This window comes from Tyto alba, unplaced genomic scaffold, assembly GCF_018691265.1.
Source record: "Tyto alba isolate M040663 unplaced genomic scaffold, T.alba_DEE_v4.0 Super-Scaffold_19, whole genome shotgun sequence".
Taxonomy (NCBI): Eukaryota; Metazoa; Chordata; class Aves; order Strigiformes; family Tytonidae; genus Tyto; species Tyto alba.
This window is the reverse complement of record NW_024881281.1, coordinates 11,648,576-11,667,903: the sequence shown is the minus strand read 5'-3', so window position 1 is coordinate 11,667,903 and position 19,328 is coordinate 11,648,576. Positions and strand designations below refer to the sequence as shown.

Below are 19,328 nucleotides of genomic sequence, written 5' to 3'. Positions count from 1 at the left end.
CCTGGACAGACTATTAATACCCTCTCACAATATAAATAAAGTGAGACCTTTTACCTCCAGAAATACAACACACACATTACAACAACGCAAGAACTTTAGTAGGAGACTTCATTATTTCATGTGACAAGCTAAATATGCTCCTGCTTCCTGTTTTCTTGTTCCATGGTCCCAATCACTGAAATAAACAGCTCAACAGAAATCAGGCTGGTGCCTGGCCATCACTCTCTGCCTTATCTGAAGCCCTAGAATGGAGCCACGGGAGCTTTCAGAGGAGATAACACCTAAAGGCGGTATTTCAGTGGGGATCCAGGACTTGTGTGGCTGTGCTGCAGCAGTCGGGGATGAGCAGAGATTGGAACGTGGGCATAGCATTATCTCTGCAGAGCCAGGAGGTTTTTGCAATGGCATCTGTTTCCATTTAAGTTAGTCTCCACTGAGGTCCCCAGTGCTCGAAAACCAATTCCTCTGAAGGCTACTCTACAAAAAATGGGGAAAGTGAAGCACTAAGTAGTAACAGGGAACACATACACTGCAAGAAGTGGCCTCAAAGTGAAATAAGATTTGAAACATGCTGTGTATTATTCTAGTAATATTATGCCTCATCTGAATACATTTCCGAATTTGCCTTCCTACATTCCTTCCTGTCACACACTATAAAATAAATGAAAAGCTAAGAAATGGGAAAAAAGACAGTGGGATCGTATCTTCTGTTTTATCTACTGGTTTCACAGGGAGTTTTGAGGCTGAATTAATATTTGAAAGCAAGTTTGAGATTCTCAGATGAAACACGCTACTGAACAACGTGCTTGCACTTTCCTGCACACAGCCCACATTTTTCTCTATGTAATCATTACTTGTATAAAGTCATATTATTCAAATTGTACATTAACCGGTCTTTTATATTTTGCCATGAGATTAGCTTAGTTTTCATTTAAAAGACAACTATCTAAAACTGTAAATCAGTACTTAGTTTAAAAAATGAAACAGAAGCAATGCACAGTACTTGCTAGTTCAGCATTAGCCCTTTAGCAGTGCTGGAAAGTTGTGGGGGCTATGGACTAGACAGAAATGTTAACTACATAACAGCACACAATGAGAAATTAAACTTATCCTGGGCTACGGCGTTAAACTAATGATGTTTTGGGGAAAGGAAATGCTTTTTGGATTTGCCAGTTCATTCACTGAATACATTCTGTAACCAAAAATAAAGTCATATAAAAGTTAGAACTGAGTTTGCCTATATTACAATTTCAGTACATAATGTTCCACAGTATGATCGTGATGGCTAGATTGTGACCTTCACCCTGACAAATTCACTCAGTTCCCTCTCCCATGCAGTTGTGTCCCCAGGGCCTGAGTTAGGCAGAAAAGAAGAGAAGAGACGGGAGAGCAGGAGCCATTCCCTTTTCAAGAAGCGAACTGGTAGAAGAAAGGATTTTGTAGGTTCATCCTGCAGAGTGACTGCCTGCAGGTCTGGAGTGGTGTAAAGAAGGCAGAACTCTGCACGTGGAACAAGGTGTTTAGAGATCTCACAGTGTCAGTCCCCCAGGAGCAGGGCAGAGCGCTGAGCAGAGACCCCGCCAAACTGTGACACGTGTAACTTTAGCTTGGGATGCCTTACAGACAGAAATAACTCCATCAAATTCAAAAAAAAAAGCTCTTCAAACATTCAAAGTTTTCAGAATATAATTAACTGACCAGAAAGCTCATGGTAATTGTTTTAATTAAATTCTGAAATAAAAGGAGCAAGAGACAAAATGAGAATGTACCTGTTTTCTGTACTTGCAGCTCCCTTTTGGCTTGTTCGAGAATGGATTTGATGGCTTCATCAGAGCCAGTCTCTGTGGTTCGGATTCTTGTGGTTATATTACCTGAAGAGAAAAACAAAACTAATGACATCGGGAAAACTGTTTGTGTTGGGTTTTTTGTTTTTTTTTTTTGTTTTTTTTTTTTTTTAAACACAAAGACAGACAGCATATACTGATATATCACCAGCATGACCTGACAAAAATTTACATAGTATCTTTACAAACATTTATAACACCAAGAACATACTTAACATAATAAAAGAAAAAAATATCCTTATGGTGCAAAAGCCTGTCCGCTAGCTGCACTGGAATGATGAGAACACCGAACATCATCAGAGGAAGAACTAGATGGATATATATATTCCTTTTCCAGGATAACATATATAGGTCTATTTTTTATCTTTTCTCTCTCTTTTTTTTTTTTTTGGAGGGGGAGAGGAAATGGAAGGGAAAAGAAACAGAGGGGAAAGGAACAAAGGTAAAAACATAAGGTCAGGAATCACCTTAAAAATTGCATCAGCTGCTAGGCAAAGTAGGATGAGTATACGTTCAGCCCAAAAGAGAATTAAAAAGTAACTAGATAAAAATAATTTTTAACTTTCTAGAGGTTAATGTATGAAAAGAACCAGTCATTTAAACGCAGATACCATTTGAAGTACTCTCCAGCTAAGAGCTACCTGGCTGTTTGGTTTTGTTTTTTTTTAACCACTAAGGGGAAGAAAAGGAGGGACGACTGTAACTGTGAATGCTATTACACTTAACTGCATTTTTTATTACGAGATTATAATTTGTAATTGAGTTAGATAATTTCTGACTGGAGTAAAAATAACTACAGAGTTTCAGGGTACATGTCTTTGTTTTTTCTTCTTCCTCTTCTCTTGCTAGAAGAAAAATTCTGCAACTAATCTATAACAAAGAAAAACGTTCATACTTCCTGTTCAGTGATAATTTATCGAGCTGATGTTCACTTATCTTGTTGTCTTTTTCATACACCACATTGAAGTAAGTATCACACTAATTTAACAGCATATTGAAGTGTATTTGTCAATATAAGCCCCATGAGAAGAAAGAAATAAATCTAGAGCAGAAGCAGTATGTGATTGATGTTGGATTATATGTAATTGTACAACTTTCTTCCTCCAAAATCACAAAAATAGCAAAGAGAGCATTTCAATAGATCTGATGATTTTATAAAGCCACTTCTATCACTTATCTCTTTTTATCTGCGTACGCAGTGAGGTTGGGAGTGGAAAAAGTATCCAAACAGAGTTGCGTTAGTACAGCAGCAGCAGAATTAGAAAAAGCAAAGTGTTCATCTAACCCATGGTTTGTTTTATACTTACTGTCTGTTTTTCTATCAGATTCCAGGCCAGAATCAAACTGCACAGTTTTAAGGAAACACACAGCTAAAGCACACTCCACTTCCTAGGTATTGACTGCAAAGAAAAACACCTGCCTGTGACGTACCTTCAGACCCATTTCTTCGTTTCGGTACTTCCTGAAATAGTCTGTTCAGGTTCTGGCCTGGATTCTCTGTTGAAAAACAAGTTTGGTAAGAACAAAACAATCAGGGGATGGTTGCTCTGACATCATGGGCTGTGTGACATGAGAAGCTAGCAGCCTGTCTCTGAACGCGAGGGTTCGAGCTGTCCTCGCCCCCTCGAGCCTTTGTCTGAGCGCTGGAGGAGCTGGCTACTTTGGAAGAAGCAAGGCTGGCTGATTTGTTAATAAAGATTACAGCTACGTTCGGAAAGGAGATTAGACAGATATAAATAAATGTCTAGAGATACCAAAAATGAAGAGGTTAAAGATGGGCAGATAATCCCCTCAAGTACAATCATCAAAAGGAAGAGCAGATTATAAATCTAACAGTGTGCACTTTCAATTAAACAAAATCTAGGAAAACCCTGCCTGTCCTTTGCAGTATTTCTTGACTGTAAACAACTTACTTTTCAGTTTCTCTAAATGTAAATCTCAGTCTTCGCTTAAGATGAATCACAATGAAATGCATGTTATTCTTAAAATCACTGCCTTAAATATGCAAAGCTGCTTTAAATTAGGATTGTTTTTTAATTACTCATCTCATGCATCACCTATGATGCTCTGTCAAAGCACTTTGGGGGAAAAAAAAAATCACACAACAAAAGTTCGGTCTCAATAAACAACCCCAAATAAAAATTTTCAAGTATTTCTGAGGGCTAATACCCTTAGTAGCTACTGGCCCTTTTTTGCTCTGTTTTTAGCTCTGACACAGACCTATTGGGAAGTGAGGGATGGAAGTGCTCCTGCTGCTTGCTCCTGCTGACAAACACAAGTCAGCAGCTAAAAAAAGCATAAGCAAAGATACTAACCTGCTTGAGTGCTGAAAAGCTGAGTTAGAAAGCTGTGCTTTGTGTACTTGACATCTGATTCAGGTGAAAACAGCAGCAATGCACACATGGCCCCTTACAGGGAAGCTTCTGACTTTTAACATTTGTAACTAACAGGAAAATAGGGCAAGACCCTCGGCCGGCGAGTGCTTACCTCTTTGTCTACCCTGGATGCTGCGAAGAGCCAAGATGTTCTGCTCGTCCGAGAGGAACTGCTTCATCTTATGAAATGGCTCCTTGCCTCTCACAGTCAGTTTATTCCATGGCTTTGGCCGGGCTAGTATCTCACTCACAGACCCTTGCGACAGTCCCAACACATAATGTCCAAATATCCGCTGTCCAATATTGTGCTTGATCAATTGCTCTTTCACCTGACGTGCAATTTCGGCTGTGTCTATCTCCTCGCCTTCAGAGATGCTCCCAGCACTTTCTGACTGGCTGGGAGACGGGGCCATGCCATTTACGTCCGGGCTTTGTTGTAATGGACTTTGGGAAGATATGGAGTTTGTGCTGTAAGGACCTGTTGAAAAAATCATGCTTGTGCTTCCTGCTTCCTGCATTGCCTTGGAGTAGAAGGACTGCATTAGCTGTCGCTGAAGGAGAGAGTTTAGTGCAAATTTTCCTGTGGAGGCCAGGGGTAAGCTGGGGCTCGCCAGGGATGAGCTGAAAAAGTCTTGACTTAAACCCGTTGGTGAGAACTGGTGTGTACCATTAGTATTGGAAGCCTGCTCCCCCGCGTTGCGGAGCAACTGAGAAGGAGGGGAGGCCGGCAAGGTTGCAGGACGCTGACTCTCAGGCTGGTCTTTCCCTTTTCTCCTGGCTGACCCTACAAGGAAGGTCAAACATAATGCATTATGGGGGATCAAAGAGGGAAAAACCAAGATAAAAAAATGCAAAGTTTGCCCCGCAAAGGGAAAAAGTGCAGATTTACAAGGGCCAATGAAGTGGCGGTGGGATTTTTGTTTTCGTTTTGTTTTTGGTTTCTTTTCGTTTGTTTTTTCCATAATCGAAATTTTAATTAGCCAAACAAGGCCCCCAAAACAAACAACATGCATTTCATGTTTGCACCTTTCTTGTATGTTGCAGCCTGGAGAATCCCCCTTACAAACATTAAAACTAGAACAATTACATGAAGTGCAGTTATACATTTAAAATAAATGCAGTTACAGACAGCAAGTCTCTTTGTTGCCTCTCATTCAAGACATTACTCATTGGACCTGACTGAACCCAAATGCAGCAAACATTTACATTTTGGAACAAACCAATTTGAATAAAGGAATCACCATTAGGTGGATGCACCAAGATCACTCAGTTAAAGTCATAAAACGCTTCAGAATTCAGTAATCCCAGGGCCAGTGGCAACTTTTAACTTTCTTCCAGCTGCAAAAACCATAAGCATTCAAGTATCTGGAAATTCCATGACTTGCCATTTAAAAAATGTGCACACAAGATGTAAAAAGCCCACATTAGGAAAGCTAAACGGCAAACACACTTTGCTAAAAAGAAAGTATTTTGTTTTTCCAAGCTGACCTGCTGGTAGTATATCTAAGTGTATCAGACAGGAAGATTACTGTGTTCTACATGCAAACATTTTGCATAACATTGTGTGTGGGGGAAGAGTCTTCTGGTGCCACAGATGAATTTCTTCCCAAAACAGAAGACAGCCTTAAACACTACCACTTGGTACATCTTGTAATGCCTCTCTTTCCTAACCTTTAAAGACTCTCTGAGGTCTCCAAGTTTTATTTTATTATCCAGCCTATAAAACTGCAGAAATCAAGCTTTATTCAGCGTTCATGTTGCCTCTTAATCTTTCTGCCATGCATGAGCTCAGACATTCATCTCTCACTCAGCCCTCCCTCCCTTACAAGACAGCAAACAAACCAGAATAGCTGAAAATCGTGTCAACCTACCACTCAGGTCACTATTTGTGATACGCAGCGTGGCGTTCTCAGACTGCAAGGAGCGGTTCTTCTCCAGCAGCAGCACCTCCAGCGGTTTAGATGCATCCTAAAGAAAATCAAAGTGGGAGGTTTGTTTCTAAAAGCATTAAGAGTCTCACTCAGGCACTAAAAAGGATTTCAGAAGAAGAAAACAAGTGCTCATCTCTGCTGTGAAGGCAGCTAGGGAATTCACCATGCATATATTTGCAGGAATCACTCAGTGCTCCTACGTGAGCCATAGAAGAGATTCACTGTTTAATTTTCACTGTAAATCATTCATCAATTCTGCATTATTTTGGAATGTGTAACAGAACATTTTCTTAATCCTACTTATTTTAAAATGGCATGCTTTCAATTTAAAAGCTGTAGCCCTCTAATCTGATTACAATAGGAGTTAAGATTGCATTATTTCTTCTAGGTCAACTCACCCAAGTTAAGCATTCCCTTGAAATGCTGCGTTTCAACATGAACCGTTTGTTCAAAAATAAAATCAGCCACAGAAACCTGCCATTTACCTTCCACTAAATATCTAACCCTTGATCATTAAAACACATATTGAAAATTAATCCCAGTATACTGATACTCAGTTCAGATTTCAGAAGCAGGAATTTAATTCACAACCTTTAAATTTAAGTGAGATTAATTTGCTGGAAAAGCAGAGGTTTCTCCTGCCTTCTCAGTACTCAAAGGTTTATTTTCTTTTGTGAACATTATTTTCAAGGCTAACAAAGACTTAAAAATGCTAAAATCCTTGCTCAGCATACTGCCACTACAAGAAACATGCAAATCTCAGCGCAGCTATACACCAACTTTAGTATCTTCAGAAGACTCAACTGCACAACATTATGGTTATCCACTACAGCACAGCTGAAGTGTCATTCTTTGTCCTTGACCACTTAGAAGAAATTAACAGGCAAAAAATGTTCAGTTCAGCTTTTTACATAAGAAAACATCAGGAAAACAATGATCAACCCCTATGTCTCAACATCAACAGGAAATTGTCCATGCCAACACCAATGAATCGCAAGACAAAATTTTTGTTAAATAACTGAACTGCTGAAGTCAGTAAGAAAACAAAAGTAGGTTCGGTACCTGTGCACCAGAGCTTTCAGATGGTGCAAACTCCATGGATTTCAATATACTGTGAAAGGCAGAAAAAAAAAGTTACTTTCTATTTCTTCTTTTCATAACAAGTCCACTAATGAGCATCAACATTATAATCTCCTACTCTCCAGCAACACTACAAGTGGTAACAACTCTTCTTGCAGTAACACAGTCTCATAATGAATACAGAATAACTATTCAAACTAGTTATTGGATAAGAAAATTTTCTTGAGCGTCATCTAAATCATTCCATATGCAATCCCACCAGGCCAGTTTAAAGCGTAAATTTAAAGGTTAATAAGGATATAACATTTTAAGCTGTCAGAAGCGATATAAATTTATCTGTGAAGCTTGAAGGGAATGAAAAAGTTGTAGCAAAGCATCAAAACAGGGGAATCACCACCACAGTTACAGTCCTTTATATAATATACACCAGCTCACATAACAAGGAAAATATGCACAAATAATCTTCCTGACCAAGACACTACAGGCTAAAAGGCAGTTTTTCATTTTAATAACCTTCTAGTTCTGTGGCAAAGGGAAGACAAAATGGCACAATATTTCTTAAGAAATATGAAAGATCCAAATATTTATAAGTACATTAAGAGAAGAATCTGATAGTTTCGTTGTCAATATTTTATATAAATACTGAGCGGTCAAAGGACGTCTTCCTTCAAAGTCTTTCAGTTAGAGTTGTATTGTCTGGCAAACAAGAATCTTACAGGAATACAAACTTATTACTGTGCTTTGTCTTATAAATTTTTTTAAAGAGGCCTGCTGTAGGCAGGATGTTAGCTTCCTCAGACTGAAGCAATAAATGATTTCAGATTCTCGTTGTACAAAGATGACATTCATTTGTTGAAGAAAAATACATAAACAGATATAGATAGTGTTTATACATCGTTTTTCATGTATAAAACACCAGGAACTTTGTCAGGCAGGGAGAATATGTTTAATCATGTATGAAATGTGGAAACTGAGTCAAAAAAAGCAGAAGGCCAGTATTAAGACATAAAGACTAGTTCTGGATGCCACTGGGAGTCAGGCAGGCACCCAGTACTCATTAACTGCCTCAGACCATGTGGCATCCAGCTCCTCTATAAATCTGGCTGTGCATTAATTCAGAATTAGATGCCCATTAAGTGACACTCTGGAAACCAGTGGTCTCAGTGACTCATTCAAGATCACTCGAAGTCATAACAAATTTAAGAAAAAAGTCATTCTGTGACAGAAACCTCACCTATTTTGCATCTGTGCATAACCACTGCATACAGGGTTAATTCTGACAGGCACTCCTACAAATATAGTAATTAAGAAAATCACAAAATTCTGGCCATCAGTTTCATCATATGGTGTCATGGGACGACACCTCTTGCCAGCAGAAATCACTGTAGGGTAGAGCCATCATCCAATACACAAGCACATAAAGCGATGCTGCTAAGACTCTGCTTTATGTGGGCACAAAGGCTCACCCACATACAAAAGTGCCTCTTTTCTGCTATTAATGGAGTTGTGCCAGTCAAGGACAGAGATTGTGCATTAATGGCTTGAGTCCTTAGAGATCCTGACATTATACTGACATCACAAGCATGTTTACTCAGGTTGCTAATCCCTGCTGAAAGCGAGTGTTTCTTGGGCCACCTCTTCAGAGGCACAGCTCTGTCTACCAGGACTCTGAGGTGGGGGAGATAAATACACAGAGACTCATCTAGGGAAACCCCCAGTCACTGGTAGGTGACTGTTTTCATCCTCCCATGGATTCTGCGGGGTATGGCCTCTGAAAGGACAGCAAGTAGTAATGGCGGTCAATGAGGAAGACCCACCTGAACCTAAAGAAACCTCCAATTTGTAACAGCAAATTATCACGTGGCAAACTTCCCACAGCAAATTGCAGGTGTTTCTCCCCTCTCAGTTCAGATCAGCAGTACCCTTGTGACACAGGTCTCCCAGTAATCCCCACTTACCACACTTTGGTTTGCCATGCGGAGCAGTCCTGGAGCGTACCAACCGTGTTCCTTCTGGATGAAACTAACCCAAAAAAGGCTGCATGCTCTCGAAGGAGCAGGCATGACGTGCTCTGACCACTACTGTGCTGCCTACAGAACCAGGCTGAAACCAGTTGGAAGTACAAAGGAAGCCTGAACGTATGTAGTGTGTATATTGGGCTCTTGGCACCCAAAGTCTGGCTTTAAAGCCCGGATCCTGTTGTGCCCTTCACATGCACAGGCTGCTTTACCAGTTCGCTTTGCTTCCGAGCACTTGCTGCTGACTGGGACTCTCAGAAAGGATCCTGAACCTTACAGCAGCTGTATTTTCCAGTGAGCTTGGAGCAGGCATGCATATTCAAACCTTGGCTGGAAACTTACTGACCTCTGCCTACTTAAAGTGGATTCTTTGCTACCTGAAATAGCTTTCTGGCAATTTCACAGGTAATTGCCTATACACTTAGAAGCAAAAATATACTAAAAACCAGGTTGATGGTATCTCGAATTGCCCTTGAAGGAATATTCACTACAGCAGGTTCATTTTTTCAAAAAATGTAAAAGTTAAACATGTCAAAAATGACTCTCCAAATGTGTCACAAAAGAGACATTTTCCTCAGGAATATGAGGAAGCAAAATGTTTCCCCTCCGGATTCCAGGAATATCTTTGCCCATGAGATCTCAACTCAATCTGCAGCTCAAGATCAGTTAACTGCTTTTTAAAGGAATGATCTTGTGACTTGAGTCTGCACATCTAAGACAACTTGAAAGATCTTACTCTAAAGCAAAGTGTGCATTGGGACGGCTCAACTTTCTGTTCGTATGATCCCGCCTGCAAAGGCAGCAGGGTTAGCACTGTTGTATTACTCGAGAGGGAACTGAAAGGACACACAGCTCTTAGATCTCAAAAATAGGTTTGAAAGCAATTTGGCACAAAAGCCAGTTCAGAAAGCAAGGAATCCTCCCATCCCAGATCTTGATGTGGACCCAGTTAAGTTCCTCCAAGGTTAGAAGCTGGCTGATATTGAGGCCCCTCAGCCTCGAATGCCCCTGACATCCTTTGGAGGATTAAGGAAAATACATCAGTGCCAGGCCAACTGAGAAGTTTATTCTCTTTCGTCCTGGTTTTGGCTGGGTTAGGTTTAATTTTCACAAGAAGCTGGGAGAGGGCACAGCCGGGACAGCTGACCCAAACCAGCCCAGGGGAGATTCCACACCATATGATGTCATGGTCAGTACAGAACTGGGGGAGGTGGCTGGGGGAGGGAGCACAGCTCAGAAAGGGGCTGAGTGTCAGGTTCCAGGTGGTGAGCAATTGCATTGTGCATCACTTGTTTTATATATTCTTTTATTAGTATTACTGATTAGTGTTATTGTTATTATTATTTCTTCTTGCCTTGTGTTGTCCTATTAAACTCTCCTTATCTCAACCCATGAGGTTTTACCTTTTTCTTACCACGACATCTTTCTTCCTTACTGACAAGATATCGGTTTTTTTGGTGCGTACGTGCATTATGAGCAGTTCCTTTTTGTCAGTGTTCAGGGCACAAAGGCAGGCATAGCAGGATTCAGTATGGGGGATATCAGATTTACAGCAAGAGACTTTTCATAGTTTCACTTCAGATCAGACTGTCACTCTCAGGTGATGCACATTCAAATTTTGGCACATCTTTTGGACCACATGGCAATAGAGAGGGTGGCGTGAATGGGCTGCTGTGACGATGCAGCACTGCAAACATCTTCGTTGCTCTCACAGAGGGTCTTAACCCCCCACACCTTCCAGCCAGAGCGTGTATGGACCCCAGGCCACCGACAAGCTAGCTGGCTGTCCCTCCAAAGTCAGCCTGGCCTGATAAAAAATGTTACCCACAAATTAGGGTATATAAAAGCTCTAACAGCCAGGAGAACAGACTTAATGTACTGGCACCCAACAAGGGCCGCTTCTAGGATGCTCTCCCATCTATTTCACTGCAGGCTCATCTCGAAATAACAGGAACAGGCAGAAAGACCATATGAACACTCCTGTGTCATGGCTTCTCCTGGTCTTCTTATCTGCCTTCCTAACCCTGTCCTCACGTAAGTCAATGTCGTAAAAAAGAAAGAAAGGAGAAAAAAAAAAAGGCATACAGTGATCTAAATGAGTTTCATATCTAAAGCAAAGGCATTAAACCAGGTAGGATTTAAAACTCATTTGCTGTTTCGGCACATGCACATTTAGTAATTCATGTAGCAAATTGGAAGGTTGTGGCCTAATTCCCATTCACTACTTTATATATGAGGGCATAAACTGGCTGAAATCTGAAGCTGACTTTCCTTAACTCTGGCGAGAACATGGACATACTTGCCCGTATCACTAAAAGGATGATGCTTTTTTGAGACCTGTTAATATTCAGGTATAATGACCAAAGAAATGACCAATTCATTTCACTTGACTGAAACGATATACCTACATCAGGGTGTGTTGCAGCTGGCAGTGAACCAGAACCGCAGCCAGCACGGCCTGAATATAATAGCACCAGGGGCTGGGCAGTCATGGGGCTTGCAAACCCAAACCTGCTTTCCATATTCTCCAGGGATGTGTAAACAAAAGCACATGACTACCAGCCTCATCTGAAATACCTCATTAAACAAGGTAACATTTTTTCAGTCTTCTTAAAATACACACAAAAATGCCAGAATGATGAAAGAAGAGATGGAGTTTCTCGCAGTTATTTAAACCTTGACACTAAACATATTTCCAGCCAAAAAACTTCCTATTCTGAACCTGACAGCTTATCTTGTTATAGTTTCAAATGAGGCTCTTCTAAGTCTCTTAAAAACCCCCTTGAAATAGGAAGAGGCTGTTTGTGGCTTTAGTTTAAAACCACAATATATTAGCAAAAATACACAGTGAAACAAGCACAGCATTAAAATGGTAAGTGCTGAACACTGGCTGGCAAAAGCATAGAAAAGGTATTATGGCCAAAGGCCCTGCATTAAGTTTCTGGTCCACATTACATTCAGCTCTTGGCCTGGGATTCTCAGAGTTGTCTGCCTAAAATATCACAGCTTCTCCAACTTTTTACCCTTGGTGGAGGATAGTTTTAGCACCTTTTCTTCATGAACATTGGTATTATTTGCTATTGTGATACTCTGCTGCAACAAAAAGAAGTACTCTCAGATACAGCAGTTGCACTGGTTCTGGATGCAATTTCTGCCAATATTCCCGATTTCCCCGAATTTGTGGTTTTGACTGAATTCTTTATTGTTCCAAGAACACAGATTTGTGGCTTCATTTAACAAGCATCGTTAAACTGGATTTTGTGAAAAATTATGTAAGCATTTAACACTTACTTTAATTCTTTCTTAACCTCTTCATAATCAGCCTGTCCTTTCAGTTTTTCTTCCAGTTGCTTTAAAAGAAAGAACATGGATTTAATTATTTAGATTTTTTTCTGCAGGCTTTCAAAATCATCTTTAAATTATTCCATATATACAGCAGCGCACAAGTGAGGGTTAATGACTCATACCTAATTTACATATATTAGAAAACAAACTATAACCAATTCAACATAAACACAATTATACCTCACTCTTCCTTTGTTTACAGAGTGCCAAGCATTACGGAATTCTGTAAGTTCCAGTTTGGCTGTTCACAATGTCGCTGTCGTGTTCAATAAAAAGATTGGGGAGAAAGGTATTAAAAATGGGGCAGCTGAATTTTTTACAAAATTGATGAATTGAGTAAACAAGCAGGATGCTTTGGCACATACTGTATTCTTAATACGACGGTTCTTGGGAACCTTATCTACATGGAAAAAAAAAAAGATTGAAAAAGCTGTTGTTGACTGGAACGCCTTAGGCTTGTAAGACTTCTACAATGCCTCATGCCCAAACCAAACAGCTGTACCAAGTCATTTTACAAGCATTACTTATTGCAATAACTAATATGATTACACACCAGAGATGAAGCATTGAGACCAACTCAGCAGGTCTTTTTGCTCAGGTCTACCTGACCTGGGGCAGTCTCAATGGCTTCTCTTCGGTGTGAAGATGCCACAAGCGTTGAAACAAACCTCCTAACACAATCCATAACGCAATGCCACACATTTGGACCTTACCCAAGAGCCCCTGCTCCCAACAACAGTGCTCATCACTACAGGATAAATGCTTCAGCAGGCCTAAAACATAGTGATACATAATCGATGCTGTTATGTTGCTTGCAGAAGCCACATTAATTTCCCACTAATGATTTCTTTGCTTAGTACAGGCACACCTGATCCAAGCAAAGAAAGAACAGATCTTACTGGTCTGCAAGTTTCATGGATAACTTCAGGCTGGCTCTGCACCACTTAATTTTTGGTGTTAAAATTGGCACAAAATCTCAAAGGTCACAGGAAACAGAAATAACACAAGGACATACCACCCTCAAAGACAGAGCATCTTCTTTGAAAAGGAAAGGAACATATGACATGAAAAAGAAAAATAGGACTTTATGTCCAGGAGAGGCTGCCTTCAGCAGAGAAGCGAATTCAGGAAGATCCCAAACTCAATTCTGGGCTGCTTGTTGAGTGCAGGAGGAAGGCAGGGAAGGGCTACTGTGAGCTTGGATAATTTTAACAAATCTGTTTAAAATTCAGCCCCTTAAAGTTCTGCGCCAGCACAGTTATGGGTACATGAATGGCAGGGCTGGGACAGAAGTGGGAACCTCTTAATCATGCTGTCTTCCCAAGTGAGCCAGAGTGTAGGTATCACCCATCTCAAAGCCATCCAACGGCTACAAGCAGCAAACCTGAACACTGTGTAACACAGCACCCACAGATTAGCAAGTCCATCATCTGAGCCATCTTAATAATTGAGATGAGGCTTCTTCAGATGACAACAGCAGCATGATGTGGCTCTGTTGGACTTCCAGCTATTTTGCTGTCTTTTAAAGGATTTCCTATCACACCCCTTCCACCTCACGCCTTGCTGACATTTCTGCCTTGCCATTAGTACGTATACTAAAAAGCAGTGACAAAGTGGACATCTTTGTTATCAATATACAACCCCCTTAAATTCCTGTTCCTGCTTTTTGATACCATAAACCACAGTCCTTAGTCACTGCTGACAAGAGGCGTCTCCCGGCAGTAACACACGGGCCCTGCTCTGGCAGCTGCTCAGCAAGCAACTCTTAATGGACCACCGCCACTGGTTGTTGCAGGAAAGCAGAAACTGTTGTCAAGTGTGGAATTTGCACTCTATGGGACACTGATGACATGAGTAGCCTTTTAAAAAGTCTCTTGTCCTAGCATCCCTAGCCATCAGTAACTTGTGCAGTCATTCACATTGTGTTAAAATGAGAAAAAAAGTCTATTTCAGCTAAAACAGTTTTTTTCACCTGGAATAAATACAGAGCAAGTTTTAGTCATTTCTTCTGACATGTCTTGCCTTACCAAATTCCAGTTAGTAACTGGAATTACAGGGAGTACTGACTTTGCTTTATATAGCAGAAACAGTGCCACAGGTGTCTGAGCCCTGATAAAAACCCCTATACTGATGTAACTAGGAAAATCCTGCTTGATGTGACCAGGAAAATCCTACAAATATTAAAGATGTTTGAGGTTTTGAAAACCCCCAAGATGTGTTGAAATCTCACTATGCAAATGTACTACAAAATCCTGGGACCCAAGGTGCCACTTCAGTTCCTGACGTTTTAAGGAGGGCCAGCTACAACACGCCACAAATTCAAGCAGCTTTTCAAGCCCCAGCTCGACGCTGAGCAAAACAAGAGTTACTTTAACAAGGTATCCAGCTAGACTTTTTAATGCACTGGATGAGGCTCTGTAAGACTGGAGAGGGATCTTTAAATGAAACCAGGGAGCCAGAGAGCCCTCGGTACTGGGGAGGAGACTCAGCATCACGACTGACAGCTTCCAAACTCGACGCAGGCAATGGGAGGCCGCTGCTAACACCACGCGGCATCCTTCAGCTTGCTCTGGCCGTGTCGCTCAGCCGGCCGCTTCTAATGGCTTTTTGCTGCTCTACAGCTTGAAGCAAAGACACACAACAATTCACCTCTTCCTTAACTCTGTGACTTGTAACATTTTTGGGACTATAGCAGATTAGCTTTTACAGTAAGCATAACTGACTATTTGCACCAGTCCTCGGTATAAAAAGTACTGGGGTAAATTTAAAACAAACTATCCTGGATTAATAAGTTAGTTACTTATGCAAGGATATGCTAAGAAAAGAACCTTTTGTAAAAACAGATTTAAATACAGAAAAGCTACTCATTCTCATTTTAATGCAATCTATACTAAATGTAATTCTGTAAAGGGATATGCTATAGCCTGAAAGTATTCCTGGAAATCTTAGGTACAAAACACAGACAGGGGAAGAAAAAAAAAGATGTTGACAGAATGAAGCTGTTTTGGACTCTCAGGTACTTGTAGGCTGTTACAGCAGTATGGCAACCAGCAATATTTTACTTTGAATTGTATAAAAAACACATACATCCATCATTCCCAAGTACCTAATACAGAGATTGTTGCCATGGAAAATCTGCACCTAAATGTATACTGTATGAAACAATATAAACTAACAACTGAGAATGCAATGCCTGTATATAAGCAGACCATTTAGGCACTTGGCATCTTCCCAGTCAATGACTGTTTTAAAATGTATTAGTATGGTAATTGTCTCAAAGAACCCTGTAAAATGCACAAAACATGGTAAAACAAAGGTTCAAGCTGTGAGACAATCTGGAGGAGCTAATATCTTGCACTAAATATCAACCTGGTTAATTCAGACAAAATATGTTCTAACGTTCTCCAACACACAAAAATGTAGGGTGCCAGAAGACAGAAGGAATGGACTGGTGGCATTTCTGCATGCTAAATTTTCAAATATTCCATGTTAAGGAATCGTCTTGCATTTGTTGTGTGAATGGACCCATGTTAGAGCATGCATAGATTGGGTCCCCTCTTATGGTATTTAAGTAAAAAAAATCATTATTGTATTATTAACTGAAGTCTCTCAGGTAAAGAACATGGGCTGTATTAAGGGGGCTTAAAACACTTAAAAAGCCCCATTAGACTAATGTCATAGTTTAGTTCAGAGTGATAAACTAAAAAGTCCATATTTAATTAACCCATGTTATTTGATGTATCTCTTTGCTACCTAGCACTGTTGTATTTTAACTGGGTAACAGGGAAGCTCTAACTCCCAGCCACAAAGGGTTAATATAATTATAGTTAGAAAAGTCTTGTTACTAGAGGACATGTTTGGATTATTAGATCAGATGAAGATAAAGGAGCAATAAGTTTGAAAGTATTTCTGTGTTGTTTCATTAAGTCACAGAGTATTAAAGAATTCCCCTAAGATATGGTCTGAGAACATTGCTTTAATTTGTGAAACTGTGATTCATTTTTTGTGGAGGCAACCATTACAATCTCTGTTATTTTAGAAGCAATTCCTCTATAATCAAACATGAGATCAACACATCACCACTGAGATTTGGTTCTTTGTACGACAGATCTCAGATACAGGTCTTCCCAGCACTTTGGGGTAAAAGTATGTACTTTGAAATATATTTATAGTGCAACAAATAAGGTTAAAGAGGGTTGAAATGACTAAAACTTTATCAATAGAGTCACTGCATCAGACACTATCAACAGGAACCTAAATACGGAGCATTAGCCAGGCAAGCCTATGAGAAAATGGAAGATTACTGAAATGAAAATCAAAGACTTGCTCTGTCATTTCTATGATCCTATTCCCTTTGAAGTTAATGGCTAAACTAATACTGACCTCACCAGGAACATGCTTTATTCCAAGAAAATCTGTCAAGTGCAAGGACTCAAGATATTTTCTATCAGGCTTTATGAAAAAATAAACCCCGTAACATGGGTGTAGCCAGCAAAATGTGTCCCTCAAAACCAGGCCAGCTCTTTCCTCCCTAAGAGTGGTGCCCACGTGGTGACGGATAGGCAGAGCTGATACTGTCAATATAGGAACCTAATAGGTTTCCTTTGCTCTACTGAATTTTCATAAAAATTCTGCAAGGCTGTCTTAAAACATGCAGAAAGCATACTGAATGCAACACTTCAGCTTTCATCCCTAACAGACATTTCTCCACATAAATTATGTTACACCAGAGCAAAACTTGTAACCGCTAAAAAATGTCAGAATTAGAACAATTTGTAAGAGTTTCAATTGAACATTAAATCATTCTGATAGAGGAAAGCTACCCACGCCACAGTCAGAGCTAAGTGGGTACTACCAGCCTCCCGCTTTCAAAAAACTCTCGGAGTATAAAACCTGCAAAACTATGAAGTCTTTAATGGAATAGATAAATTTATCTTGTTTACACTTTGAAGCTCATAGATGGTAGAACAATGAGAGAGACAGGAGTTACAGGAAACTGATTCATAACACCTGTCAGGAAACATTTCTCATGCTTACCGATAGAGCAAAACTGGGGAGGCTAGCACACAAAGAAAGTAAAGCACCTGAAGCAAAGGGAAAAGGGTCACTCACAAAATCAGTAGATGTTTCTTCTGGTTCCACTGCAGTGCTAGTGGTATGCAAATGAGTATAGGATGGGACCACTAATTATATATGGGAATTACTGTGCAGCAAATATGCAGTTAAAAAAATAAATTAAATGGTTATTAAGACTAAAAAGTCTTCTCTCCGTGTCTTGATTTACTTTTTTTTTATGCTCTAAACAATACACTTCCCTTTTCCAGTGGAGACAACTGAAGGGGGTAGCAGGTAAAGTCCAGGATCAACCACAGCACAATAAACTTCCCCGGCAAACCTGCAATACCAATCACTGGAATGGGAATTAGAAGTTTTAAAACCTAAGAAGGATTTTCTCTGCCTTTTCAGTTCAGCTATTTCACTACATACCCATGCTAAACGTAAGTTGAGGGTTTTAATACTAAAGGTAGCCCTGTTCTCCAAAAAGAAATCTCAAACCAATGAGAACTAGGTAAATTAAATTTCATCAAAACCGTGATCATTTAGAATAAAATGTCACAGAAACAAGAATTCAGCAGCATCCTGAAGAAGTCAAGGGCTTTTACCATTGAACCTTTTACCTCTCAGAACCACAGAAATCTTTTACATCAGTAAAACCCAGTATTAGTATGTCAGTTACATCCTTTGAAAGCTGCTGAGCACAGAACCGAGCCTTACTTTAAGTGTGCTGTTCTTGGCGGTCAGCTGCTGCTCCAGCTGTGAAATTTGGCTGCTGGAGTTCTCCCGCAGCTTGGTGAGGCTGCCCTGGAGTCTCTGGACATCTTCTACGAGCTGGGCGATTTCCCGCTCCTTCGCAGCCAGTTCTACTTCCAAGCTGGACCGTGTTAGCACCTCGATGGCCTGTTCCTGATGTGAAAAAACAGTATTAGACCACATAAATAAAAAAAGGCAACAAGCCTGAATTCAGGGCAGTTAGGTAAGGATGAAGCATGGTGTTGGGTGGCATGAGAGACAGAAATAATTTCTAAATCTGGGACTCCCATCATTGACTGCATGAATCTGGAAGATGAGCCTTTCTACTTCCCAGGACAGCTCTTTTTTAAAAATAGGGATAATGGAGAGAATAAATTTCCCTATTTCGTAAGTGCACTGGAAAGATGCAGCCATGAAAATTGGAATATTCTATTTAGTTCTATTTATTATTAATAGTCCAAATGCTTTGACAAGTATAAAAATCTGTGCATACGAAATACTAATCAGATAAAATATTCTGAGGTAATGGAGCAGAATTTCTTAATCAGGAACAGCAGAGTCATCTGCCTTTGGCTCTTCATATGCATGCTGCATGTTTCAGGCAAAATTGTCAAAAATTGCCCCAAACTGCTGCTTCCAATGAACTTGTTCCTTGCATGAAAATTATTCACTGTTATTATTGCTAGCAACTAAAGCCTCTCCTCCACGGGGATGAAGATAGATGTGACAGCTGTAAGACAAGGCCATTCTCCCTTTGGTCTCCACTTTCAGAAATTGCCTTTCCTTTAACAGGATCTTCCAGTTTCCCACAGCTGCAAAATCTGTCCTCAAGTCTGAAACCTCCTCACTACACCAACTTTCCAGTAGGACAAGAAATAAGAGAGGAGACAGAGAACTTAAGAAGGTAGATCTATTCAGAAAAGA

At 40.2% G+C, this 19,328-nt stretch overlaps 1 protein-coding gene across 7 annotated transcripts in view; it reads right to left on the bottom strand.

The window, feature by feature from the left end:
• The window catches only part of CUX1 (cut like homeobox 1), a 284,376-nt gene that overhangs the window by 70,496 nt on the left and 194,552 nt on the right, over window positions 1-19,328 (bottom strand). For 3 of the 7 annotated variants that reach the window (XM_042791633.1, XM_042791634.1, XM_042791637.1), the window contains exons 11-17: window positions 18,369-18,557; window positions 12,540-12,598; window positions 7,213-7,261; window positions 6,091-6,187; window positions 4,332-5,003; window positions 3,276-3,341; window positions 1,770-1,871 (exon numbers count right to left, since the gene is read on the bottom strand). In XM_042791633.1, the coding sequence (XP_042647567.1) occupies window positions 1,770-1,871; window positions 3,276-3,341; window positions 4,332-5,003; window positions 6,091-6,187; window positions 7,213-7,261; window positions 12,540-12,598; window positions 18,369-18,557 (1,234 nt within the window). The remainder of the gene's footprint in view (window positions 1-1,769; window positions 1,872-3,275; window positions 3,342-4,331; window positions 5,004-6,090; window positions 6,188-7,212; window positions 7,262-12,539; window positions 12,599-18,368; window positions 18,558-19,328) is intronic. The other 4 variants (XM_042791635.1, XM_042791639.1, XM_042791636.1 and 1 more) reach the window with 3 other exon arrangements.